General features: G+C 34.7%; 3 protein-coding genes across 4 annotated transcripts; 2 read left to right on the forward strand and 1 right to left on the reverse strand.

The window, feature by feature from the left end:
• Window positions 1–645: 645 nt before the first annotated feature.
• Window positions 646–3,748, forward strand: LOC123670219 (40S ribosomal protein S10). Of its 2 annotated transcripts, none has more exons than XM_045603727.1 (4): window positions 646–739; window positions 920–1,135; window positions 2,498–2,741; window positions 3,687–3,748. In XM_045603727.1, the coding sequence occupies exons 2-4, from the start codon at window positions 936–938 to the stop codon at window positions 3,720–3,722; spliced, it is 480 nt and encodes a 159-aa protein (XP_045459683.1). In that variant the 5' UTR covers window positions 646–739; window positions 920–935; the 3' UTR covers window positions 3,723–3,748. The 2 variants fall into 2 exon arrangements, with proteins under 2 accessions (XP_045459683.1, XP_045459684.1); XM_045603728.1 differs by having other exon boundaries at window positions 656–739; window positions 924–1,135.
• A 1,946-nt stretch (window positions 3,749–5,694) lies between these two features.
• LOC123670220 (NADH dehydrogenase [ubiquinone] 1 alpha subcomplex subunit 9, mitochondrial) lies at window positions 5,695–10,854 on the reverse strand. The gene is made up of 7 exons (XM_045603729.1): window positions 10,711–10,854; window positions 10,336–10,529; window positions 8,334–8,557; window positions 7,662–7,865; window positions 7,109–7,270; window positions 6,534–6,720; window positions 5,695–5,977 (listed from the first exon to the last, which is right to left on the reverse strand). The coding sequence occupies exons 1-7, from the start codon at window positions 10,754–10,756 to the stop codon at window positions 5,795–5,797; spliced, it is 1,200 nt and encodes a 399-aa protein (XP_045459685.1). The 5' UTR covers window positions 10,757–10,854; the 3' UTR covers window positions 5,695–5,794.
• Window positions 10,855–11,209: 355 nt separating this feature from the next.
• On the forward strand, window positions 11,210–25,401 carry LOC123669913 (synembryn-A). Its single transcript, XM_045603428.1, has 9 exons — window positions 11,210–11,442; window positions 11,524–11,663; window positions 11,766–12,234; window positions 12,346–12,551; window positions 13,906–14,044; window positions 16,878–17,121; window positions 19,908–20,125; window positions 23,138–23,336; window positions 25,233–25,401. The coding sequence occupies exons 1-8, from the start codon at window positions 11,362–11,364 to the stop codon at window positions 23,291–23,293; spliced, it is 1,653 nt and encodes a 550-aa protein (XP_045459384.1). The 5' UTR covers window positions 11,210–11,361; the 3' UTR covers window positions 23,294–23,336; window positions 25,233–25,401.
• The last annotated feature ends 1,446 nt before the right edge of the window (window positions 25,402–26,847 follow it).

The following is a 26,847-nucleotide window of genomic DNA, read 5'->3' on the forward strand; positions in this document are numbered from 1 at the left end:
CCCACTCCCAGTCAGACGATATATGTATTTATTCATTACTTGAATGTATTTATCGAAAAGAAAATATAGCCATATCAATCGGCTGTTACCTATAACACTAGTATAAAATTGGTTTAACTAATTGCTTACTTTACAACCTACTATACTTTTTTTGTGAATGTTACAGATTTTTTTTTATTTATTTTATTCCTGACTGTATTTTTGAACCGCGTGCTTAGTAAAAATGAACATGGTTTCAAATATCTTATAATTTATCAAATAAATTGATAATATTTTTGCGAACCTTTGATTGAGTATAGTCGATAGCAAAGCACTTGTTTTTTTTAAAGAAATTTTGTTAAGTAAGCTTTATAATTTTTGTAGATATCAATTAAGTTTTGAGAGCCATTAAAAATACTAATTCGAGTAAGTTTTGTTAAATTTATGCTATTCCGATTTGTTTTACATTTGTTTTACAAAAGTCACTGTGAGATATTCTTTGATACGATAAAATTAATAATTTTAAAGTTTTCAATTGGATGAAAATTCTTGGTGAATTTTAGTCCTAATTTTCTTTCCATTTACCTCGCAATGCCTAATCTCTCCATTTTGGGGTTCTTGAACCTCTTGAAAGATAAAATTCCACATCTAAGCTTCTAAAGTAAGAACTTGAGAAGTAAAATCCAGAAGTGACATAACGTTTGGGTAATCTGTGGTTCGACAATTAGAACTTCTTTTCTGTTGTCAAAATAGGCGGAAGGTAGTGTTAAAATTTAAAATCTTAAAATATCTATATAATCAGTGAAAAACTATTAAAATCATTAGACTCAAATTAATTCCAACGTTAATTTTGTAATTTAAATATGAATATTTGATACTATTGTGCCCAAAAAAAAAAACTGAAGACATAACCTTTTGATTTATAATATTTTTGTTTTAGTTAGTTGTTGGTCAAGATGTTGATGCCAAAACAGAATCGCGTTGCGATTTATGAATATCTCTTCAAGGAGGGTGTTATGGTAGCTAAGAAGGACTACCATGCACCTAAACACCCTGATCTCGAGAAGATCCCCAACCTTCAGGTCATCAAGGCGATGCAGTCGTTGAAATCTAGAGGTTATGTGAAAGAACAGTTTGCGTGGAGACATTTCTACTGGTAAGTCCTAACACTGATTTTTGTATTATGTTCAACTGGCTCACTAACATCAAAGATGATATGAGAAATAGAAAATGAAGATAGATGAGATAACTAATAATTAAAGTCCAGTTAAAGGTATTTTTTACTCACAGCTGTATTGTTACTTCATTGGTTTTAAATACTGTTAGTAAAACCACAAAAACAAGTGCCCAAATTACTAATCATTAACTATTTACATGGGATTTAATATATGTATGTATTACATTTTTGTAGTACTTAGTAATACAAGTCATAATTTGAATAGAATTCAAAAGTGGTATTTTGCTAATTTATGAGTAGACAAAATTTAGTATAATAACTAGCTAACTCGACAAACGTTGTCTTGCCGCTAAACGCTATTTAAAAATAGGGGTTGGTGGTAGGAGGGTGAAAATTTAGGGTTGTATGTATTTTTCAACACCAAATCACAATAAAAAATAAATAATTTATCTAAAAATTAAAAAATATATTTAGGGGTGGACTACCCTTAAAATTTAGGGGGATGACAAATAGATGTTGTTTGAATCTCAGACCTACCCAATATACACACAAAATTTCATGCGAATCGGTCAAGCCGTTTCGGAGGAGTTTAACTACAAACACCGCGACACCAGAATTTTATATATTAGATTAATTTGATATTCATGACAGTTTTAAAAAAAATGTCACTAAGCAAGGCAAAATTTGAGTATTGCACATTTTAAGCAGATATTGTTACCAGCACTTTCTACTAGATGTTTAAACGGTATCCTTTACTGTAAGTTAGTCATATTTTTATTCAGCTACTTCACAAACATACTTCACTTTAAAATGATTACCTTATGTTTTTTTCACCCTACAACTTTCTTGAAAGTTACACATTCATTAAAATTAGAAATAGAAAATAGATACAGGACGCTAAGAATGGTTAAAAAAATTCCACACAAAGACAGTGCAAAATATAAAATGTCATGCTGGCACTTTGAAACAGGTCATGTTTTATATCAAAGCAATAGTCAACTAAGAGACATGTGCTTAAATTAACACTGCTGCAACTTTGAAAGATATGCATCCCATGCAATGAGAGATTTTATCTTCATTATTTATTTATTGTCCTTTATATACAAAATGCATCCTTATATTGATTAAAGAAAGACAATTTGCTGCAGTTTTAGTAAAAAAAGAGTTAAAGAGATTTACCTATGTACTTCAATTTTGGAAGTATACTGGGAACCCAAAGTAATTCTTGAGTTATTATAACCCAAATTTGGCTACTTATTAATTTGAATTCTTAGTAAACTGAACATTTGGTTACATTTTTCCATAATAAATTTGCTTAACCACATACAATTTAATTTCCAGGTACCTCACAAATGAAGGCATTGAGTACCTCAGAATCTTCCTCCACTTGCCGCCTGAAATTGTACCCGCTACACTCAAACGATCAGTACGTGTAGAGACAGTCCGTCGTGGTGCCGTTGGCCGGTCAGATGCCCCAGCACGCTCCGCTGAAGACAGATCAATGTACCGTCGTGCACCTACCACACCTGGTGCGCCACATGATAAGAAGGCTGATGTCGGTTCTGGCTCTGCTCCTGTTGAATTCGTAAGTATTTGTATTAATATTTTTATTAGTGTTCTGTCTTTTGAAGTTTTCTAGGAATTTCTACTGGTCTATAATAATCTAAAATTAAACATCATTAAATAATAATATTTAAAATTTTATTCATTGTCTTTTAAATTACATGTCAAAATGCTGGAAGTAATAATGAAGGCAGTTAATGACCTCACAGTTATAACAGATTGTTACAACTCTTACAGTGTTATTACTTTCAATTAATCCTTTAAAATAAAACTATTTGCTAGGTATGTAGGTAGTGTGTAGTTCCTAATTGTACAAATATGAGCATAAACTTACATACTTTTAAAAGACAACCATTATATATATATATTTTGATATTGTCCTCAATCCAATTGTACACAAGTAGGATAGAAATATGCCAGCTTTTTTTTCATGGTAAACAGAGCAGTATGACACTATGCTTAGTTGCTCACATGATAGTTGATATTTTGTGATAATTTTCTTAAGATAGTGATTACAAATGTATGATGTGTGTCAATTATGTGCATGAAATGCTAAAAGTAATTAAATTTTTGTATTTAATAAGAACTATCATATACAAGAAAATAAATTTCTACTTAATGAAACCATTTTTTTAAACTTTAAAATGACAACTACATATATTAGAAGAAAAATATATGCTGTTGTAAATGTGTCTACGTCTTTCTTTCGCCATACATTGTTTTCTTTTAACTCAAAAAAAAAAAAAATAAACACAACCTATTTAAAATTTGAACCAATTCAGTATATTGTTTAAACTGGATAAAAATGGGTTTCGTTTTTGAGTTTATCAAGTTCACATAGATGGAAAGATACAACAGAGGGATCCTGTGTGTTTTATGTTGTATACAAGTAATTGTCTTGAAATTTTAAATCTTGAAACAAAAAAATCTGATGAAATTTTTCTACAATAAATTGTTTTTGTTACAGAGAGGAGGATACGGACGTGGCAGACCTGCTCCTTAATTAAGCTAAATAAAAAATTATCTAAAGTAATTTTTTTATTTTTTATTCCTATAAAGTTTGATTTCATGTAACGCCTCAGCCTGTAATATCTCACTACTAGTCATAGGCCTCTTTCCCCACGTAGGAGATGGATCAAAGCTTAATCCACCACGCTGCTCCAATGCGGGTTGGCGGATATATTCCCTACTATGAGTAACGATCGCTATCAGGTGTACATGATAACAACCAGGACCGACGGCTTAACGTGCTCTCCGAGGCACGGTGGGGAGACCCACTAGGACTGCACAAACACCCAGACCACGGCAAACACCTGTATGGCCAATACAAATGTTTGTCATGTGCGGGGATCGAACCCGCAACCGCCACTGATTTCACGTAATTTAATAATATTGTGAAGATATACCAAATTTACACATTTATTTGTTTCAGCTTATATCGCTTCGTAAAATCTTTTTAGTGCAATATTTATGATTGACTTACTTATGATACTTATGATGGTGTAATATCACCATATCAATATTTCCAATAAATCAGTGTAGTATTCTAACATTTACGGTCTCGCGAAATTTTTATTTATTTCCCTAATTGTCACATTTGGAAATTTACAATCGATACTTTTAAATGCAATTTTTTTTTACGACGTACGTTGGCAGTTTAATCGAATACACCTTGTTATCTTATATATAAAATTCTTGTGTCGTGGTGTTTGTAGTTAAACTCGTCCGGAACAGCTTGACCGATTTTCATAAAATTTTGTGTGCATATTGGGTAGGTCTGAGAATCCAACAAAATCTATTTGTCATCCCCCTAAATGTTAAGGGTAGTCCACCCCTAACTTTTATTTTTTATTTTGAGATAAATTATTTATTTTTTATTTTATTATGATTTGGCGTTGAAAAATACATACAACCCTAAATTTTCACTCTTCTACAACCAACCCCTATTTTTAAATATCGTTTAGCGGCAAGACAACGTTTGCCGAGTCAGCTAGTATTTGTATAAAAAATTCTGGTATGGGCTGCTTATGTCCAAGATTATGGAAAAAAAGCGTCAATTGAGCGGGTGTAGCGACATCTATCTCGCGATATACAAAAACTAGACAAAACTGACGTATCCTAACATCACGCTATCAAAGTTATCAGAGTGATTGAGTATATGTATACAAGAACCCGACAACAATTGTTGGGCCAGTAGCCCACCAGACACAACGGAAGGACACACGGTCAGAAGATCCTCCCTTTACGATGGCGGACGAGGAACTGAACACCTCGGTCCTCTCTTCCCCAAACAGGCACGATAAGCACGGAAGACCAACAAAAAGCATGAGAAAAAAAAAAATACGTGTTCAAAAGCTAGGTAAAAATACAAAAAAAGTATTAGCGACATTCCACGTTAAGTGTGATGGTTGTAAATTAGATCCGTCCTCTGGCACAACAATGTTTGTATATATACAATTGTCAAATCCTATGAGGCATAGTTGGCAAGCTGTGTGGCTACGGCAGTAAAGAATATAGCCACTCTTTCTCTTCTCGTGGGTGTCGTAAGAGGCGACTAAGGGATAACACAGTTCCACTACCACCTTAGATCTTAAAAAGCCGACCGATGACGGGATAACCATCCAACTGCTGGCTTTGGAATACGCAGGCCGAAGACGGGCAGCAGCGTCTTCGGTGCGCTAAAGCCAGCCCTGCGGTAATCAACCCGCCTGCCCAGCGTGGTGACTATGGGCAACACACTTATGTTCAAACCATTTTGGCGCGAACTTGTACTGAAGTGAGTGATGATGTGACATACTGTGAGCCAATACCTTGTATTCCAACCTCATTCGGGTATAACTACTGTAGTCAGTTGTTATCTTTATATAAAAAAAAAAATGTGTGAAATCGACATTTTAATAAGATTCTACAATCTACACTTATGACGACATGAACTATCTGGTATAGAAGTCAGGGCGATAATAAAAATTTTTAAGTAAAACAAATGATAATTTATTCATTTTAATGTTCTACAATGATGTACCACATGAACAAGAATTGCAATGTTAATATTTATAATAAATAAGCATTTAGCTCTTAAAGGGCTGGTTGAACTTTTGGAGGTGGAGGTTTTGGGAACTCTCCAATCTTGTCAATGTAGTATTGATAGGCACGGTAGGGCTTCAATTCCCATGGAACTTGATCTTCCATGTTTGTGAGGGTGACTCCAAGATCCTCTAAAGTAGGCATTCCTTTAACAAGCACATCTGTAGTAGCTTCCTGAAAAATGCAATACAAATTTTAACTTCAATACATTCCAATTAGACAATTCTTTTATTAGTACCTCATCATCATCATCAAAAAAAAAAAAAAACTAAAAAATGATTGATTTTAGATGTTCTCGTTAGACTTGTTAGGGCATGACAGAAAAAAAAAAAATTTCTCCGTATTAAATCTACCACTTAACAACGTCGAGGGCCAGCCAGAACGACAGTTTTAGAATTTGAAATGGAAGTGGGCCAAACAAAATACGATTTAAAATTGTCGCATTCAGTAGTGGCATAATAAGTGTGAGATTTTACACTTTAGTTGAGTTCTTTGCTTAATGTCTTTTAGAAGAGCGGAACCTTATAAATTATAAGGAGTCAAATTTAAAACAAAAGTGTCCGAAATTTGAATTTGAAATTGTTCTTAGCTAAAATTGATGACGAAGTTTTCGGGCGTTATAATCATTCATCATTTTTTAAAAAAATTTTGAGTTTTAAGTTGTTTTAAATTTGTGTCTTCTCTAATTATTTTTTTTTTAATTTTATTCATATATTATTTTAATACTTACTCTTTCCAAGCTTTCCCAGGTCAAGTTTCCAAATGGATAAGCAGGTGATATCAAATTAACTAGCGTCACTTTCAGAGGCATGAGAGGATCATATTTCATATCTATGAGCCGGAATCCCCAATCCCGATCTTTTCTCATCAGCTGGTAGAACCAGATAACGAGGTCGCGCAGAAGATAACGTTTTGGTCTAAAAATAGTATATTTAGTTAGTTATTACAAACAATCACATTACAGTTCAGCTTGTAATATCTCATAGCTGAGCATAGGATCATTCTCCATGTAGGAGAAGGAGTGGGAGCTTAACACACCATATGAGAAAAACCGGGACCAACAGCTTAACGTGCTCTTCGAGGCACAGTGGGGAGACACAAATATCCACTCTGAGCGGGAATTGAACCTGCGACTGTTGGTGTTTAGATGCCGGCGACACGTCACACGCACCATTTCACCAGAGCATTCCTCGTAATCACATTACATTAGTGAAAAATTAAATTAAGTTTTACTTTGTAACATACAACTTAACTAAACGTTTACCTTGGTACATATTATATTGAATAATTTTAATGTATACTTACCCAACTCCTTGATATGTCTGGCACCTGGTATCAGGATCGCGGGCAGCGTTTAGGATAGCCTGTGCTATGTCAGACACATAGACTGGTTGCTTGATGGTGGCCTCACCATTCTTATAAAGTGACATAACCTGACTATGGATACGCCAAACAGACGCAAATGACCTATGGATACAAGTTGGGGAAAAAATAAATATCCCTTGTTAAAGAAAATAAGTATGTTATACTATTTGATCAGTATTTTTGTTTAACATTAGCTACTTCCACATAAAATTTTGACTGGTCTATTTTCATACTCTATTTGATGTTGCACATTGAAAACTTACGTTTTCTGATGATGTTTGTTAATAATTCAAGTGAACTTAGACCAGCTAACAAACAAATCAACAATGAATTGAACAAGGTTTTGAATACTTCAAGTTACAAGTGTTGTTGTACAATATAAAAAATAAATGTTGCAAATTTCATACCCGTTTAAGGCATTATAATAATAAAATGGGTAACTTTTAACCCAAATATACAAAACACATTTGTGTTGTACATTTTAGAAGGTTACCTTAAGAATCTGTCTTCGGAACCATATATATCAGAGGCTCTTATAATAGTAGCAGTGGGAAACTCTTCCCTCACGGCACATTCACCCAAATACTTGCTGATCTTGAACATTGATGGCTTCTTCATCACAAGGGGAGTTGGATGTTCCTCAGCATTTAAGTAAGATAAGTGGATAAATCTCTCCACCCCCATTTCTCTGCTGATTCTGTAATTTGAAAATTAAATATATATTTTATCATATATAATGGACCAACAGCTTAACATGCTCTCTGAGGCACGGTGGGGAGACCCACAAGGAGAGAGGTCTAAACCGGAAAGAAATATTTGTACAATACAATTTTCCACCCTGAGGTGGTACTGAACCTGCACTACACCAGAGTGTTAGTTATTACTACTATAATACTATATTATTCACTAATAATTATTACATAACATAGATGCACACACACGCAAAATAAGCGCAGTCGTCGAGTTGCGGAAACTAGCCCGTGTTAACCATACCATACGATACATAACATAGATATAATTTTTTTCTTGACTTTTTTTGTCAATGTAGTATTTCTTATTTGATGTATAATATAGTATATTCGTATTGTATGGTTTAAGGGCATTTAAAAGTATTGTGAAATTTAAAATGCAAAATATAAAAAGACATTATTAAATTTTTAATTACCTAGCTAGACGTCTTGCCCCGTCTACATGTACATCATGAAACTTGAAGTTTTTGGTCTCATAGTCACGGCCAACAAGGTTGATCACAACATTCGAGTAACGCACAGCCTTTGCAATTGATTCATCATCTTGCAAGTGATAAGGTGTGAACAACACTTGACCAAGATCACCACAGACTTTCAATCTCGCAACATCATAAAAATCCCCTCTGTATGGTAAGATCATCTGCAATTTATAAAAATATAATAAATCTAGTTCTAGTATAGAGATTATTGCATTCTTACATACATACACATACATATAATCACGCCTCTTTCCCGTAGGGGTAGGCAGAGACCACTTCTTTCCACTTGCTACGATCATTACATACTTCTTTCGCTTCGTCCACTTACATTATTCACTTCATACATGCTCTTCGATTTAGGGTACTCACATTGCAGTCTGTCACTGCCTCATCTCTTTCAAACACCATCACTTTCGTCTTCTTTACATTCATCTTTATTCCCTTTCTTACAAAAACTCCACTCATAGCAGTTACCATCTCCTGCAACTCCTCGGCCGAAGACGCAAGTAATACTTGGTCATCAGCATAGAGAAGACATTTGACGAGTAACTCAGTCATTCTCAACCCACTTTCATTCTCTTTTGAATTTGTCAAACAATTGTCCATGAACAGATTAAACAGTCACGGTGACGCTACACATCCCTGTCTAACACCTTTTTCGATATTAAACCATTCAATGTATGCCCCGTGTATCCTCACAAAAGCACTAGAATCCCTATAAAGAGATTGCAATGCTTGTATGAGGACACTGCTCACACCATTCACGGACAATGCTGACCACAATTCATTCCTCATCACTCTATCATAGGCCTTTTCTAAATCGACGAATGCGCAATAGACTTTTTTGTTTTTAGACAAACACTTTTCGGCTATGCACCGCAAAGAATAGACATGATCCGTACATACCATTCCCTTTCTAAATCCCGCTTGTGCATCCCATACTTTTTCGTCTGTTTCATTTACAACCCTCTCAATCAACACTTTTGCATACAATTTACCGACGACACTGAGGAGGCTTATACCGCAGTAATTTATGCAGTCCTGCCGTGACCATTTTCCCTTGTACAATGGGACGATTACGGCTTTGCACCAGTCTCCCGGTACTTGCCCATTTCGCCAGCACAAATTGAAAAGGCGGTACAGCTGGCTAGCCACTATGCCGTGTCCAGCCTTCAGCATTTCGACGGCAATCCTGTCATACCCTGCAGCCTTACCTAATCTCATACTTTTGAACGCTTTCGCTATTTCTATCCATGCTTATCTCACTTTCATCACCATTTATACTCTCTTCCATGGAAGGTGCCGTATGTTGTACCTGCACTTCCTCTCTTTCGAACAAACTTTCAAAATACTCTTTCAATCTTTTTAACACACATTCTTCTCCTTTTATAATGCTCCCATCTTGACTCCTGATTGATGATGTTGATGTTGGATTGGCGGAGTGGGTAGGAATAGGGAAAGGGAAGGATAGGTGGTGTGAAAAGGAAGATTGGCAAGTTAGTGTGGGGAATAGGAAATGTAGGATATTACCGCGCAGAGGGTAAAGGATAGGACAGTAATAGTCGGTAAGCCGGGGTCGCATACCCGTATACTATACTAAAACTACCAGACAGGTAATTGGGATGAGTATCCCATGACTTTCATTGCATTCTTTTATTTTATAATTAACATTGGAAGTTTAAACTGTGTTTTCACTACATGAAATGGCATTGGCGAAATAATTTGTATCTAATTTACACAGCTAAAGCTATAAGTAAAGAATTAAATTGAATCAAGGAAATCAATTTATTTTGCCTTTGATTATATATTTCTTTATAGCAAAAATTGTATTTCCATTATTGCAACAGCCACCTTATACATTATATTTTAAGTTTTAATAAGTTTGATTTTGAATTTGCAATTTTAATGTATGTTTTATAATATAGTTATATAGTTATACCTGAGTTCCTGTTTTTCCCAACTTGTTACAAACATATCGACCAACGAATCCTGTACAGCCGAATACAGTTGCAACGATCCCATTGAAGCTGCTGCGACCGCCAGTCCCTCTTTTATAAGCGGCCAGGTTGGGCTTACCATCACTGCTATACTGCGCAGACTTGATGTAAACAACGCTCATGTAGCCATTCTTAGCTGTTAAATAGATGATTTCACTAAACGTATTGATACTACATAAGTTATTTCTTTTAAATATTTTATAAAAAACGTCTACTTTATTTTTGTTGTCAAGATAAAATGTCAAATATAAGTTAGGAATTATGTAAGAGCTTTTAATATTTTCCTGTAATAAATAAATGTACTGTGTTTAACTCACGTATAATTTTCGATGCCAAATGGCCTGTTAAAGCTACTGGAGCCATTTTCAGGCCTATTAAATATATTTCAGGTCGATAAGGCCAGACCTTTTAGCCTTCTTTAAAATCTACAGAAATATCAAATAATCAAAAGTCAAATTAAATGACATTTGACAGTTCCAGAGCAGACCTCCAATGGGCGCGTTCCACCTTAGGCCCACAACGCCATCGATCGCGATCGCCTAAATTGCCGTTCCACGAACGTAAAAAAAACGCTACGGGCCTTGTGGGCCAACCCCAACGTTGAACCGCCCATATTTTGTAGTATCATCTCTCATCCAAACCAAATCCAAACATACAAAAGTACTCGATACCTAGATGTATTGATCTACGACTACCAAAAAAAGATCGTTGCTTCAAAGTATCACATGAAATACTGAAGTACGTACTCGATACCACAAAGTATCGATACTTTTTTCGTGTTCCTACCTATGTAAATCATTGATGTCAATTGTCATCTTGTCGTCTGTTAACAGTCTGTTAATAGAAGGGTGGTTAGAAGTTGTGGTATTTGTGGTCTCTGTTTTCATTTGAATTTAATAAAACATATTATCATCCTCAATTTGGGACAAGAATAATATATAACCAGCAGTATTATTTAAACTATAATTATGAATGAGGACGAAATAGCTATTTTAAGTAGTAATAATACTGAAGAAATTACTCGAATTTTAGAGAATTTTTTAAAAGTGGTAAGTGATATATGAAATATTTTTTCATATTTAAATTCGCTTATGATTCCACAAAACTTCAATATTTATATATAATTCCAGAATGACTCAGCTTTTACATTTCCTTTCTTATTGGCGAATAATAGAAGAGTTTCGTTATGGGCTGCATTATTTCAGCATCTCCAAACAAAATCTTCAGAAAGTGTTCATGTTCTATGTTTAACTACAATACGGCTTTTGAGGTACGCCTTATAATGATTATAACATTTACTATGTGTTTTTTAAATAGTTATAATAATACAAATCGAAAAAGAGCTTACAATTATTTTTTTATACCAATACAGCCGAGACAAAACAGAACTAGAGAAATTGATCTGTGAAAAATGGATAGTAACATTAATAGAAAAAGCAGGCTTATTCAATTTCGTGGATCCAGAGGAAACAGCCGATGTTGATATGCCCATTAAAGAAGTGGTAGTTGAAGCTTTAAAATGCTTATGCAACATAGCTTTCAATAGTGAAGTGGCAAGAGCGCTTTGCGCACACACAAGTATAGCACAAGGACTAGTGGCAAGACTGCGTTCCTATAAAGAAATACCTTTCAAAGATGACATAATGCTCTTTGATATGAAGTTATTATTCATTTTGACGGCCTTGAGACAAGATATAAAAAGTAAAATAAAAGAGGAACTTCATGGAATGGATTATTTAATTAGCTGTCTAAATGAACTGGTTATCGAGGCTACTGAGACCCAAAGTGAGGTTGCTGGAAGCAGTAATGTTATAGAGGATTCCCATAACTGTTATCTTCAGGTACAGTTATGTATTTTACAATGTAAAAAAAGATAGCTAACCTAAACAATATTTTGAAAAGCTTTTGCCTTATCTAAACAATCCTTTTTAATAGTTTCTTTTGTTATGCAGGAAAATCAGCAAGCAATAGTATGTGAAATTTTAAAAACTCAGTTTAACCTTATGTTACATTCTGGATCTGAGGAACCAGTGAGTGAGGCAGATGAAGGAATGTACTTAAGATTGATGCCGGCAATAACCACCTTATTATATGCACATGTGCCAACACAGGAAAAATTGATGGAGTTACATAGTAATATTGCTAATTTACTGACGAGGTGAGTTTTAGTTAATGCTAAAAAGTATTTAATACATATAAAATAAGTTACTTTTGTGACAATTTTAAACTTATTTTTGGATACATGTTTAAACCAAGCAAATGATTTGTCAATTGGAACTTCTCCAAGATGTATATAAATATGAAATAGTGTAGATATTCGAGTTAATAATTATTATTAGGCCGGAAAAAGTATCTTTATATTTTATATAGAAATTTTAGGTAAGATTTTACAAAATTTATTTACATTAAATGTAATATATATATACCATTTTGTTCGATAACTTGCCACCATCTCATAGGTGGTGACAGGATTCCTATGCTGTAGAAATTTTTCTCTGCATTAAAAAACCATGACAAGTAGTTTCAATAGTCCTCTTTTGATATTAACTTTGCACTACCTAAAATATCCTTAAGAAACCAAAACAGATGGAATTTTAAATAAAGAAGAAGAAAACAGAAAAAAAAGTGGCAGGAAACTGTTTATTACTTATTAATTTCATTTTTAAAATGTCTATTTCATGATATCAAAACCAGCAAGTTACAAACATTACAACCAATAAGATTTTATTGCAACTTTTTACTAGAAAATATGAAAAGATTTTTTTCCTAACCTATTATATAACATATATATCAGGGGTCGTCCATTAATTACGTGATGGTTTTTAAAAACTTTTTGGATCTCCTACCCCCCTTGGTGATATTTGGTGAGGTTTTAACCCATACCAAGAACACGTGTATTTTTTTCTGCTATGTAAATTGTAATTCTCAGAATATTGTATTTAAATACAAATATAATCTGATTAAATTTTGAAAAATTAAACATAGTGATACAAATTTCTAGACAGCCATTAAGGTTGTTGGTTGTTTTTTTGGCTAGAAATCGCGCGTTTAACGAAAAATAAATACACGTGATATCTCAATGTAACCCCCTTCCCTCCTTGTGACATTTCTTGGTATTTTTAATTTATAAAAATAATCGCTTCAGCCTGTAATATCCCACTGTTGGGCATAGGCCTCTTTCCCCATGTAGGAGAAGGATCAGAGCTTAATCCACCACGCTGCTCCAATGCGGGTGGCGGATATATTCCCTACTATGAGTAACGATCGCTATCAGGTGTATATGATAACAACCGGGACCGACGGCTTAACCGAACGAGGCACGGTGGGGAGACCCACAAGGACTGCACAAACACCCAGACCATGGCAAACACCTGTATGGCCAATACAAATGTTTGTCATGTGCGGGGATCGAACCCGCAACCTCCAGCACAATGGGTACAATTCATGGCTGTGACCGTTGCGCCAACGTGGCGTCAAAAATAATGTTTAAAAAAAATTATTATTTTTCATAGTGTGCCGCCAGTGTTTTACCAGTATTTAACCCCAGAATTGCATGATGGAGAAACAGCGCAACATATATATGATGGGAGGAATATGGATGCTTTACAAGCATTACTGGAGCTTTTTGAATACAGACTCTCAATAACAACAGTAAGGGTTTTTAACGTGCATGCATTTTCTTAGTGGTGTTTGATAATACATAGATGAAAACTTTGTGATACCACCCAGAATATTATCGAACTTTTGCCGTTTAATTTTATTTACATGCATTTGTATAAGTAAAAAAAATATATTCAAAAATCAGTCTACAATGGAAGAAGAAACTACAAGATAGGTTTTCAACTTAAAATTTTACTGCAATCTGTCTCCGTCATAGGGGCATTCAGAAGTATGGCGGACTTTGCTTCTGGTTGGCGTGCACGGTATGTGACCTTAGTCACATTCTCTTTATTTAAGCAGTGACTACTGTGTCTGGACCAAATTCTGTGGTATTCTTCTCTTTAGATGACGGACCCATCAGGCATCGTTCATAAGTGACGGTGCTAGGGTGTTTGGATGTTTGAAGAAGCGGTCTTTATACGATTTGGTATATCCCTCGATCTCCTGTTTGGCTGTAGGCACTTTGAGGTTGTGATGCACATTGGTCATGAACCACGGGGCATGGGTAATCATCCGCAATATTTTGTGTTGGAATTGAAGACCAGGCTGCATCTTGCACACTATTAGTAAAGTATTGCACTATTTTAATTATGTCTTCTGAGGATTTTAAAGAAACCGTTTCCTTGAAGGCTATATGTTGATAAATATTTAATTTTTTCGTGGTTCCTTGTACAGGATGCAACCCTTATAGTTTGCTGGATGTTCGCCATCACACAGGATGCATTTGACCTTGTCTGCGTGTTCTTTCCTTGAAAATTGTGAAGTGTGGTGTGAACCTGCGCATTTGACATATCTAGGCTGCCTGTGACAATTTTTTTTAGCTTCTATTTGTCAGTCGTTACACGTCAGTTCGTATCGTTTGTTGATCTTGCAGTCGAGATCGTTTTTACGTACTCCTGTTCGAAAATAACGTGTGAAAGTTGCGAAACGGAGCATGAGTGCACTTCCCGCAGCGCCGGAGCTAAGGTGGTGTCAGACGCGGAGTTCTAAGGTATTGTGATAGCTCTAAATAACACAATTCTAACCTCAAAATTTTAACCACGATATCTCCATAATCATGGGGTTTAAGACAGTGGGAGTGGTTCCAGAGGGTAACCCACTCCCCCCTCCCCCTCCTAAAACCCCATAAATCGGCGCCCGATTGCCTACAGATTTACCATTTTTTCTTTGTGTGTCGAGGGGTGAATGTGTTTTAGCACCACTCTAAAACTCCAGTATTGATTTGTATAGAATTCGGTGTTCCTTTAATTGAGTTCGTTGTAATGTTCCTTGTAATATATTAATTATTCGAGTATGATGACTTCAACTGTATTTTTAATCTAGTTCCGTATTTTTTATTATTATTAGCCTTATGTCGCTTCTTGACACATTTTGAGCAGAGATTGGATGTTTCCAACTCCATCAACAAACAACGGAGGTCTTGTTAGTTTGGGTTCTGATTTATCGTTCGTATCGTTTTTTGTTTCAAGTTCCTGAAGTGCTCCCGTAGACATACAATTGTAAGTTGGCCGACTAAATCGCAGAGTATACTAATAGGTATAGTGACATATGCTAGCCCGCACATCTTCTCCAACTAAATTGTCCAACTAATTAATTGGATACCGATCGCATCAGAATCGAAATTCACTTCCGATCGACGTACATTTAAAAAGTTGTCCAACTGTTCGTTAGCACGGTTACCTTATACAAGCTCGCTGACTATCCAACTTAGTTGGTTAGTCGCACGGCAAGATGGAAGACGCGTGCGCGTGATTTCCCTACGCCCGGATCTTCGTCGACGGGTACGACGTCTGCGTCCCGATCACTTGTTGCACCTTAATTTTAAAAAAGCATGTTTTAGAAATAAGTACATGGGTTTCAAAAGCCCGTGGATATATATTAATTATATTTAAAAAAAAAATCCTTTCTTCAACGGCTACAGCGAGTCAGAAAGGTGTGTCCTGATGATTATTGCTGGCCCAATTAGATATACGAGCTCATCAAAAGACGAAATACTCATTCTGTAGTATAAAAAAAAAATTATATGGATAACATCTGAGTTTAGAATGCAGTGTATGATGCTTCCCATATTCTAATCTATTACTTAATATAGGTTGCACCTAAAATTTTCTCTTTTGTTTTCGTCTTTGTGTTCTCTTTTTATTATTAGAGCAATTAGAGCGTTTTTTTCCGCATTTTCACGCAAACGCACCGCGCTAGCAACACTGTCACTGATTAAATCGAATAGTCTGCGGCTAACCAACCAACAAAATAAAGTTGATCAACTAAATTGTAAAAGTTTAGTTGTTCGGTAGTCGGCCAACTTATAATTGTATGTGTGCGGGAGCACTAAAGCTGTTAGATGTTGAAATTACTGCAGGTGTTGCCAGCTATTACTTTAATGTTGCTTTTTTTTTATAGTTCCGCAGTGTTGCTTCTGGGCGTGATCTTTGTCTTTTCCATAGTTGATTTGCTTCCAGTTGTTCTGGAGTTGGCTGTTTGGATAATGTTTTCAACTGAACTTTTAATTCTGATTCTATTCGACTAAAATTTTTCGTATATAAGTGAATAATGGTTGTGAAGGCTTTATATATATTTTGTAATTAGAACACATTCCTATGACATATATACTATATATATATATATGTATATATATATACTCTGTGATTTTTCTAATCGACTTATGTATGTTGGATAAAAAGTAAACTCGGCTTAAATATGTTATAAATAGTTTTATGTTATATATATTCCAACAGGTAGTTTATTTAGTTTCATTTTATACCTACTTGTGTCCGCCCTATATAAATTTTTCATTCATAAAATTAACATTTTCATGTTTTTTCAGAGTACAAAAAATCAATATGAAAATTTGTCGCCGATTTTAACCGTTTTGAACAAAAGTTCACGTGGTTGCCGGGCTCAGCGAAAGTATTTGAGGCAGGTAGTGTTGCCACCTTTACGAGATGTGTCTAGACCACCTGAAAAGGGCAAAACACTCCGCAATCAGCTGTGCAGGCTTTTAACTACACCTGTGACATCAGTTAGAGACCTGGTTGCCGAGTTTTTATTCATTCTTTGCAAGGAAAAAGGTAAGCGTAGATTAAAATGTCAATACACTACTGGACTTTCCCAATGTAGGAGAAGGATCAGAGCTTAATCCACCACGCTGCTCCAATGCGGGTCGGCGGATATATTCCCTACTATGAGTAACGATCGCTATCAGGTGTACATGATAACAACCGGGACCGACGGCTTAACGTGCTCTCCGAGGTATGGTGGGGAGACCCACAAGGACTGCACAAACACCCAGACCACGACAAACACCTGTATGGCCAATACAAATGATTGTCATGTGCGGGGTCGAACCCGCAACCGCCAACGCAACAGGTACAATCCATGACTGTAACCGTTGCGCCAACGCGGCACAAAAATGGCGATTAAAACTTATTTATTCAAAAAACGGGATATTTATAATGTATTTGTTTTTACTCATAATAAAACAAAATTTTCGGATTTTATCGCGGTTTATTATGTTTTTTAAATGCCCGACGTTTCGGATACTTTACAGCAAACATGGTCACAGGGTTGTTTTTACTTTTCTTTTTTCAATATTTCTATGAATTATAATAATTTATGTAATATAAAAATAATAAATATATACCGTAAATTGGTGAATTACGACTATTATTTTAAGTCTCTTACAAAATATGGATCAACAGTGTGATTAACATTAAAATTGAAGACTAAAAAACGAGGAATGTAAGTTAAAATACACAAATTAGCTAATGATGCCATCTAGCAGCATTCGTGTGTACTTAAACTTCGAAAAATTTAGGAAGTAACAATCATCAATATCATAGTTTGTAGCCAGTAATTTGGTTGTCTGGACTTGACAAGAATTGTGAACATCCGCGCGAAAAAATTGAAAAACCGGTATTGTCACTTTGACACCTCAGCATTTGGCGGCATTGTTTGACGGACCAACTATTTTGCATTTTTTTGACGTTTATTAATATATTATTAACAGTGGTTGTTTATCGGTTTTGAGCGTTTATTTGTATTATTTGTATATTGAAAATTTAAGAAATATTAATTTAATTTTATTGATATTTATTAATTAATTATGATCAAAATTAGCAACATTGGAAAGTGCATAAATGTCATGACATTCATTTTTCTTGCACTTTCCTGACCCGAGTGACTGTTTTACTGTAATAACGCTTTCTCACAATTTTATGTTATATTTTACTTTTATTAGTCTAGTATTGAAACATATAATTATCCTTATAAAATGGCAGTAAAAATTTTGCTTTAAGCAATTAAAAAAAATATAGACTGCATAGATTTATTTTTAATTTATGAAAATTAACTAGCAATTAACATTGCTTGTTTTTCTATTGTGGTCTACAGTTGTAAAACATTAATATACATTGTATCATTGTAAATTAATTATGTTTACACACTTCACACTAAATAAACTTAATGTATTTCTTACTCTTCATGGATTTATATTTCGTATTTTCATGCGTTAAGAGGATAGGATACCGGCTCTTTCTCCATACAAACGTAGTCGACTGTTTTCTCCTTGGATAATGACATTAGATCAAATATTTTTTTAACATAAAACCTAACTGCCATGACCACGCCCCTATGTCTTGGTTTTTTTTATATTCTTATTATCATAGGGAATAGGAGTCTTCAATAACTAGAAATATTGCCTAATTGGAACGACGTTCCTTACGGCAGGCAGGCTTGACATTTGGCTGGGCGACCGAACTGAGAAAATTGTGAGACTAAAACCGTAAGAAAAATATATAACGGCTGTGACGTAATATCAGTCACACAACTGTATAATGTGACGAATATAAAACCGAACTCATTTAACATTAACGCTATAAATGTTTGGCGTTTTTTGGTAAAATGAATTAAAATAGCTATCGTTGCAGTGTAGTGTCTATTTGTATATTCTTTTTTTTTAGAAGTCTCCTAAATGGTAAACAAATATGGCGTAAGTACGGAAGTCGACCACACAAAATTAGATAGTGTAATAGTAAAGTGACACAAAGAGCAAATGAATGAACAATACTAATAAGCCATAGATGAGAGTAAGATTCATTTTATATTCAAATATTGTTGAAATTATTTCAAAACATGATAATATATTGAATATTTTTGTTAATAATTAGCAGAGGTACAGAATTATGAGAAATATAAACAAATAATCGGGCATTTTTATAAAAGGCAAAGTTATTTTATATTAAATGGGATAGCGTTAAAAGTGTTCAGGGTGAAATTGATATTCAGAAATATTCATAATATAAAATAAATCCTTTACAAAAAACATAACTATAAAAGACCAAACAATAAAAAAAAAACAAGAACTAGAAAATATATATAAAATTAAACATTTTTTTTTTTTCAAATTATGTTGCTTCTATACTATCCGAAGGAACTTCGTTCCTACCTGGTGTCCCATGACACCACATAATTTTTTTACATTATTATTATTATTTTATATCACTAAGAAAATGTATAAAATGTTGCTTTTTTTGTACATTTTTAGACACTCATTAAAGAAAAATTACGCATATTTACAAAAATCCGAGAACATAGGTTCATAGCTGAAGGTTTTTTTTAGTTACATAAATAATAAAAATAAAAATTAGAATGTTTTAACATTTTATTAAAATACCTATTTTTAAAAAGTCTTTTAGGTACCCTTTCCTCTTAAGCATGATATTTAACAGCTTAAAACCATCCCCGCTACGAAGAATAATTTTTAAATACGTCTAAGATTATCAAACAAAATTTACTGCTTTAAATTATGAGTGAAAGTTAGAAGCTTGTAATGTTACCTACAATGTTTTTGTTCTAGTTGGTCGTATGGTCAAGTACACAGGTTTTGGTAACGCCGCTGGTCACTTAGCACAAAAGGGTTTAATGGGCAGCAGTCGAGGACCTGTGCTCTATTCCTCCAGTAGTGAAGATTCAGATACCGAAGAGTATTTGGAAGCTCAACCACGTATTGATCCAGTTGTGGGATGCACAAGGCCTCCTAGGTCGAATCCTTTTGAGGGAATGACAGATGAACAGGTAAGATTTTTTTGTCACTAAGTACAAATTCTTCGTGAGAAAAATTTCTTTAAAAGAAAAAACCTTGCTTCGTTGGTACGCTGGATAAAGATAAACAAGAATTTATATTTTGTTTAACCCGAGGTCGGGTACATACCAACATATAGTTTTTTATAACTTTGTCTTTACTTTAAACCAATTAGCAAAGAATTGAGGTAATTAAGTTTTGACTAGTTTGTTGGCACAGTTTGTAGTGGCCCTGCTTTCTCTTCCGCGGGTTTCGGGTTCGATTCCCGCTTGAGTCTGGGTGTAATATTTGTATTTATATATGTATACATGTCTTATTTCTATGTATATTTATAAGAAAATATATACCTGTAGGTAACAGCCGATTGTTATGACTGTTACATAAGCATTAAGTTGGTTACCATAGGAGCAGACGACCGTGTGTGTATGTTATAAGAAGATATAAGATATTTAATCTGAAAAGAAGTTAGGTAAATGAGCAAAAAGTAAAAAAAAAAAATAGATTAAACTTTTTGATTGATTTTAGGCAAAATTATTAATTTCAAATCTTCATTGTTTTTAAAAGACAAAATAAATTATATATTTTAGCGTCATTTTTATATATCACTGCAAGCACAATATGAGTAATCCTTTTGAGAACCTTCAAACCATACAAATGCTTACCTCAAGGAGATTATATTTGATTTGTGGTTGACGAAAGTACGATACGAATACTGAATACCTAAACTATGTAATGATTAAAAATAAAGGACTTGGCAAACGAAAAAAAAACCGACTTCAGTTACATCGATAAGTAATTTTATGTAGGTAGATGAAAAAATAGTCAAGTAAATACACATTATCAAAGATTACTCCAAAAGTTGTAATCAGATCTCGATGAAATTTAAATGTGACCACATGATAAACATCAAATTTGATTAAATTAAAAATCATCAAAATCGGTTCACCCAGTAAAAAGATATGCGGATTTTCGAGAGTTTCCCTCGATTTCTCTAGGATTCCATCATCCGATCCTGGTTTCCTTATCATGGTACCACACAGGATATCTCCTTTCCAACAAAAAAAGAATTATCAAAATCGGTTCATAAACGACGAAGTTATCCCCAAACATTTTGAAGTCGGTTAAAAATAATAACTAATATTACAAAAATTGTTTTTTAATAACCATTTTTACTGAAAGTAAAAAGGTTGGAAACCACTGGAATAGAGTATAAAAAGTCATATATACTTACTATATTAAAAAAAAAAATATTCGTTTTGCTTTCTTATACATGTACGAAATTGAACAGTTCGTAAGCAAAACTAATCGTTATTCGAATATAGGAATCGGATTATAGTCAAATTATAAATTTAACGAAAATCGATCTGCTGAATTCAAAAAATTGCCAACATTTATTCAATCACCAAATATTAACGATCATTAATGAACCGTGTTTTTGATTCAGCAAACGGACATTAGATACAATTTCTCTACAGTCCGAAGGTTTGTCGTTAGTAGTTTTATAGAGGTAGGAGACAGCAGGAAATTTCATGCTCAACATCTGAGACTCCTCCTACTACTCCTACCTCAACAGAAGATAACCAAATAATACTAAGTAGTGTTGTGTTCCTATGGCGAGTGAGATGGTCAGACTCGGAGCTGGGTGGGTCGGTGGTAGGGTCGATAACACTCTTGTGATGCTTCTATAGGCGTCTGCTACGGTAACCGCTTACCGTCAGGTAGACCGTATGCTTGTTTGCCGACCTAGTCGTATAGAAAATAAATAAATAATAAATTAATAAACAAATAAATCTTTATAAATAAAAAAGAATTTTGCTAATCGCATAACTCGAGAATGGCTTGACCAATTCAGCTAATTTATTTTTTGTATGTTGTTTTGTAACAGCCGGCTGATATACCTAAATATTTTTTTGTAAATATACATGGAAATAATACATATATAAATACAAATATTACACCCAGGCTCAGGCGTTAGTCGAACCCACAACCCGCGGAGCAGATAGCAGGGCCACTACAAACTCTGCCAACGGGCTAGTTGGTAGAAAAATAGGTTTATTCTTAAATTTTTTACTTTTTTACTTTATTTTACTAGACTTTTAAGCTAATGTGAAGTTACCACCGATTTGGAATGTAGATTATGCAGTAAAGATTTGGCAAAAATCCCCGCAGCTACTCCTTAAAGATTAATTAATTAATTAATTAATTTATTTATTTATTCATACTTTCTTGTACACTACAACCACATGCTACACATTAAACATAGTTAAGTTTAAGGTAGTTACAGTCTGTAGTACAATAGGTGGACTTATGGTTATTTTGCCATTTATTCCAGTCAACCCAAAATGTGAAAGGAGGTCATTCATAAATCACGTTATTTTTTTTAAGCAACTTTTTAACCTATTATGGTGATTAGGTTTTAGGCTGCTCCCCAATACTAAAAAATCCAGTGTGTTTTTTATTACAAAGTATATTAAAATTTTCTGATTTTTTATATTAAATATAGATATAACCTCATTAAATTTTAGAAAACTAAGCATCATCGTGTTTGTTGCTTGTTTGTATCAGTCAGACATCGCGTGATCAAAGAATAATAAATACATGTGATATCTCGTTACAGACCCTCATCCACCTTGTGATATTTCGTGATGTTTTACTCCCCCTTCCCTCCTTTCGAGCCTCATGTAATGACGCTTCAGCCTGTAATATCCCACTACTGGGCATAGGCCTCTTTTCCCATGTAGGAGAAGAATCAGAGCTTAATCCACCACGCTGCTCCAATGCGGGTTGGCGGATATATTCCCTACTATGAGTAACGATCGCTATCAGGTGTACACGATAACAACCGGGACCGACGGCTTAATGTTCTCTCCGAGGCACGGTAGGGAGACCCACAAGGACTGCACAAACACCCAGACCATGGCAAACACCTGTATGGCATGGCTGTAACCGTTGCGCCAACGCGGCCTCATGTAATGGACGACTGCTAACGGTAATTTGGGTAACAGAAGGAGCACGAGGCGATGAAGCTGGTGAATCTCTTTGACAAGATGCTCTCTGAGGGCGTGGTGAAGCCAGCCCGCGTGGGCCCCGACGGCCGCCCTCAGCCCGTCGACCACGTGTTAGAGTTGCGAGACCACCCGCCCAACCGACCGCACAATTAAACCACTGCGATACTACATTATAACTTACCTACTTAGACTAATTGTAAGTATATGTCAGCCCCATTGTTCTGCATAACAAAATCACTGTACTCTTAACCAATTTTGAAAACATCCAATACATTTTTATCGCCAGCTCCGAAGTAGTATCAGAATGAATCGAATTGTAAATTACCAGACATCTAAAATTAATACCAATTCCTCTTCCAAATCTCTGCGTTCGGCTCCGACCCGAGCACACTCCACTAAAGCGTGGTATACATCTTCTCGCGTGTTACATATTGTACAATTTAAGAGACTAAACAACTTTCATCATGAACCCGAATGCATTCAATGGAGCGTGCCCGGATCGAAGTCTTAAACTGGTAACCAAAATTGGTCGACTAAAGTTTGCATTATAAAACCAGGGTATCTCGGGCGGCTCGTTTTGAATTGTTTTATACCATATACCCTTTTCAACCGATCTTTTGTTAAAATACTCTTTCCAGTTGTCTAAACACTCAATTTTAATCTCTTTCAAAAAATCGGTTAAAAAAGGTACATGGTTCACAGGTATACTGTCTACAATCCTCATTTTTGCACCCATATCTGCAGCATCATTGCCAATCAAATTTATATGAGATGGGATCAACTGCAATTTACCATCCTTACATATTCTTTTAAATTATAAGCTTTTTCCAATCCAATTTCGTATACCCTTTACATTCCCGTATTTATTGTAACAGTATCAGTATGGATTGATTTATTTACTAGATGGTTAGAGCATTTGTATCCACATTTACGGTTAGGGGACATACTCATACCTTTGGTGACCACCCGTAGTATTTGCCAAGACTCCCTCCCCCTCGAGGTTTCAGGTAGTAAGTCAGAAGTATGACTTAAATAACTTTTTAACCATACTTTACTGCTCGGCATATTGTCAGTTTTTAATCAGCTGGCATCCTCCTCCATATCATCCTGGCATATGTGCGTCAGTGCTGTCATACGTGACTTTAAAAAACTCCATATTTGAATATAGCTCGAAAAAGCGTGAGATTTTTCTCGAGATTATTGACTACGGACGAAAACCTAAAATCAACCCCCACCTGTCACCACTGTGACCAAGCAAGGTATTTTTAAAGACTCCCTACTCCCATAAGCGGGTCACGTAGTATGGTGACGTTCCCTTACACCGTAGTCATATGACTCGAAGTGTGATGGTATACAAAAATATGTACTTATTAGCAAGAATAATATATCGTTTCGCTTCAGCCTTTAATATCCCACTGCTGGTCATAGGCCTCTTTCCCCATGTAGGAGAAGGATCAGAACTTAATCGACCGCGCTGCACCAATGCGGGTTGGCGGACCCTACTATGAGTAACGATCGCTATCAGGTGTACATAACAACCGGGACTGACGGCTTAACTTGCTTTCTGAGGCTCGGTGGGGAGACCTATAAGGACTGCACAAACACCCAGATCACGGCAAACATCTGCATGGCCAATACAAATATTTGTCATGTGCAGGGATCGAACCCGCAACCGCCAGCGCAACAGCCACAAATCAGTGCTGTGATCGTTGCGTCAACGCGCGAAGAATGACATAGTGTGGTCGTAACTACATAGCCATGTCTTGTTTTTGACTTGCTGAATTTATATATCATTTTAATAGGAAATTGGATAAACTAGCTACTTATTATAAACGTTACAGTAAATGAACGTGAGAAGCCGTATAGTAGTTTTTTCTATTATTCAGTAACGTTATTTATTCTTTAAAATTCTTCATTGAAAAATAAATTGTTACAGACTAATCTCTACTCCGCTTGGGATGATATTTATGTAAGAGTAGGTGAACCTTGATATCTATCTTTAAACTATACAAAAATCGCGTGCTAAAGTGTATTAATATTTTTTTTTTCTATAATGAAAAAGTTATAATGTGCTTATTATTTTTATCTCTAGGGCGACAGGTATATTGGAGCGGTCGAAGCAAGCAATACTTGATTGGTCGAACGCACTGCAGTCTTTGAACATGACTTCGTGTTATTTTTTGACATTATAAACAGGTTCGTTGATGGGTTTTTTTGTAGACGTAAGTTCCGTGTGATTTGATTCATTCCCTTACCTTTTATTATAAATGTTTTGTGGTAAAATTTTATTTAAGTCAAATAGTGTAACGTTTAAATTTGTTTTGAAATTGTTAGTATTTTCCTATTCACAGTCAATAATTATTTTTGTTGAAATAATTTAATTTATTGTACAACAGGTGTCATATACAATCTCATTCAGAATTCAGTAATGACGCCATTTTTTATCTGTAGCATGGTTTGAAAATATACTTCGAACGTCACTAGATTTAAAAAAAAATATAATATTCGAGTGTCATATAATAAATACAATATAAATTTACATAAGTAAATAGTTGTTAAGTCTTTAAGTTATTATTATTTATTTGTAAAAGTTTTTTGTCTTGTTGCTTCTCTATGTTAACATTCTATTCTGGGTATGTTCCGATATGTACTGCGAGCACTGCACAGTGCTTATCACTGTAGAAAAATTCGTTTCGTTATGGACTGTCAGTATACTGTCGCAGTACCCTATGGATATATATGACGTCATAATCGCCGCCACATTCTACTGTGAGCACTGGCGTTTTTGATGTAAGGTACTCGCAGTACTTTGATCACGTGATCAATCAAAACCACTCGAGTGCCAACTGCCAAACGTCTTTTAAACAATACCTCCAGTTTAATCACAAAATTATAAAGTTCTGTAATTAGTGTAGATTAATAAATAAAACTTCGGAAGAATTGCAAAAATTAATCCTATAAGACTGTTAAAATGTTCAATACGAGCTGAGTTACGCAGGAAATTTTTGATCGTACAAAAGAAACACGTAAATTTGCCATTGTATATATTAATTTAAAAAAATCGCAAATTTTACCCTACACATCTATATTAACTTATACACAAAGTTAATAAAATTTGAGCAATGAAAAACATATTCTTTTTAATGTAAAATTACTTACTTTTATTATATTATAAATTCAATTAACAATTACAATTTTTTTTATTAAACATTATACATATTTACAATTCACAACTTAAGAACTTAATATTTACAGATAGTTTTGGTATAAATCATGTTCGCGTGGAATTGTGCCAAGAATGCTGGCAGCATTTCGTCGTTATGCCGATTCTCTAGGCAAAAAATGCACCAGCCCTCTTGTCACCAGTGGAGGCAATAAGGCGAGGAGTTATCTCATTTAAAAATGTTTTAGCACTGCTACTCCATTTTTTAATGAAATATAAAACTTTTTAATACACTCATTTGAAATTTGAATGCTACGTCAAAAAATGCGGCTGACAGTATAAGGGATTGATACTAACCAGTATAACTGACTATATAGGAACGGCTTTACAGTATACTAAATTGACGTCACACTGTAAAGTGGTCGCAGTGCATATCGGAACACAGCCTCTATGATTTATTTTATATATATGTATGTAACTAATGCTCTTTACTGTCTATGACACAAAATACATTCAAAATAGATTATATACTCTCATCAGTCTT

The sequence above is a fragment of the Melitaea cinxia genome, chromosome 4 (assembly GCF_905220565.1).
Source record: "Melitaea cinxia chromosome 4, ilMelCinx1.1, whole genome shotgun sequence".
Taxonomy (NCBI): domain Eukaryota; kingdom Metazoa; phylum Arthropoda; class Insecta; order Lepidoptera; family Nymphalidae; genus Melitaea; species Melitaea cinxia.

Coding starts and splice junctions, on each gene's coding strand:
- LOC123670219 (XM_045603727.1), top strand. CDS start 936: ATGTTGATGCCAAAACAGAATCGCGTTGCGATTTATGAATATCTCTTC. Junction 1,136..2,497: donor GCGTGGAGACATTTCTACTG/GTAAGTCCTAAC, acceptor TTTAATTTCCAG/GTACCTCACAAATGAAGGCA. Junction 2,742..3,686: donor GCTCTGCTCCTGTTGAATTC/GTAAGTATTTGT, acceptor TTTTTGTTACAG/AGAGGAGGATACGGACGTGG.
- LOC123670220 (XM_045603729.1), bottom strand. CDS start 10,756: ATGGCTCCAGTAGCTTTAACAGGCCATTTGGCATCGAAAATTATAC. Junction 7,866..8,333: donor GGGGCAAGACGTCTAGCTAG/GTAATTAAAAAT, acceptor TTCAAATTACAG/AATCAGCAGAGAAATGGGGG. Junction 6,721..7,108: donor CAGACATATCAAGGAGTTGG/GTAAGTATACAT, acceptor TACTATTTTTAG/ACCAAAACGTTATCTTCTGC.
- LOC123669913 (XM_045603428.1), top strand. CDS start 11,362: ATGAATGAGGACGAAATAGCTATTTTAAGTAGTAATAATACTGAAGAA. Junction 11,664..11,765: donor ACTACAATACGGCTTTTGAG/GTACGCCTTATA, acceptor ATACCAATACAG/CCGAGACAAAACAGAACTAG. Junction 14,045..16,877: donor ACAGACTCTCAATAACAACA/GTAAGGGTTTTT, acceptor ATGTTTTTTCAG/AGTACAAAAAATCAATATGA.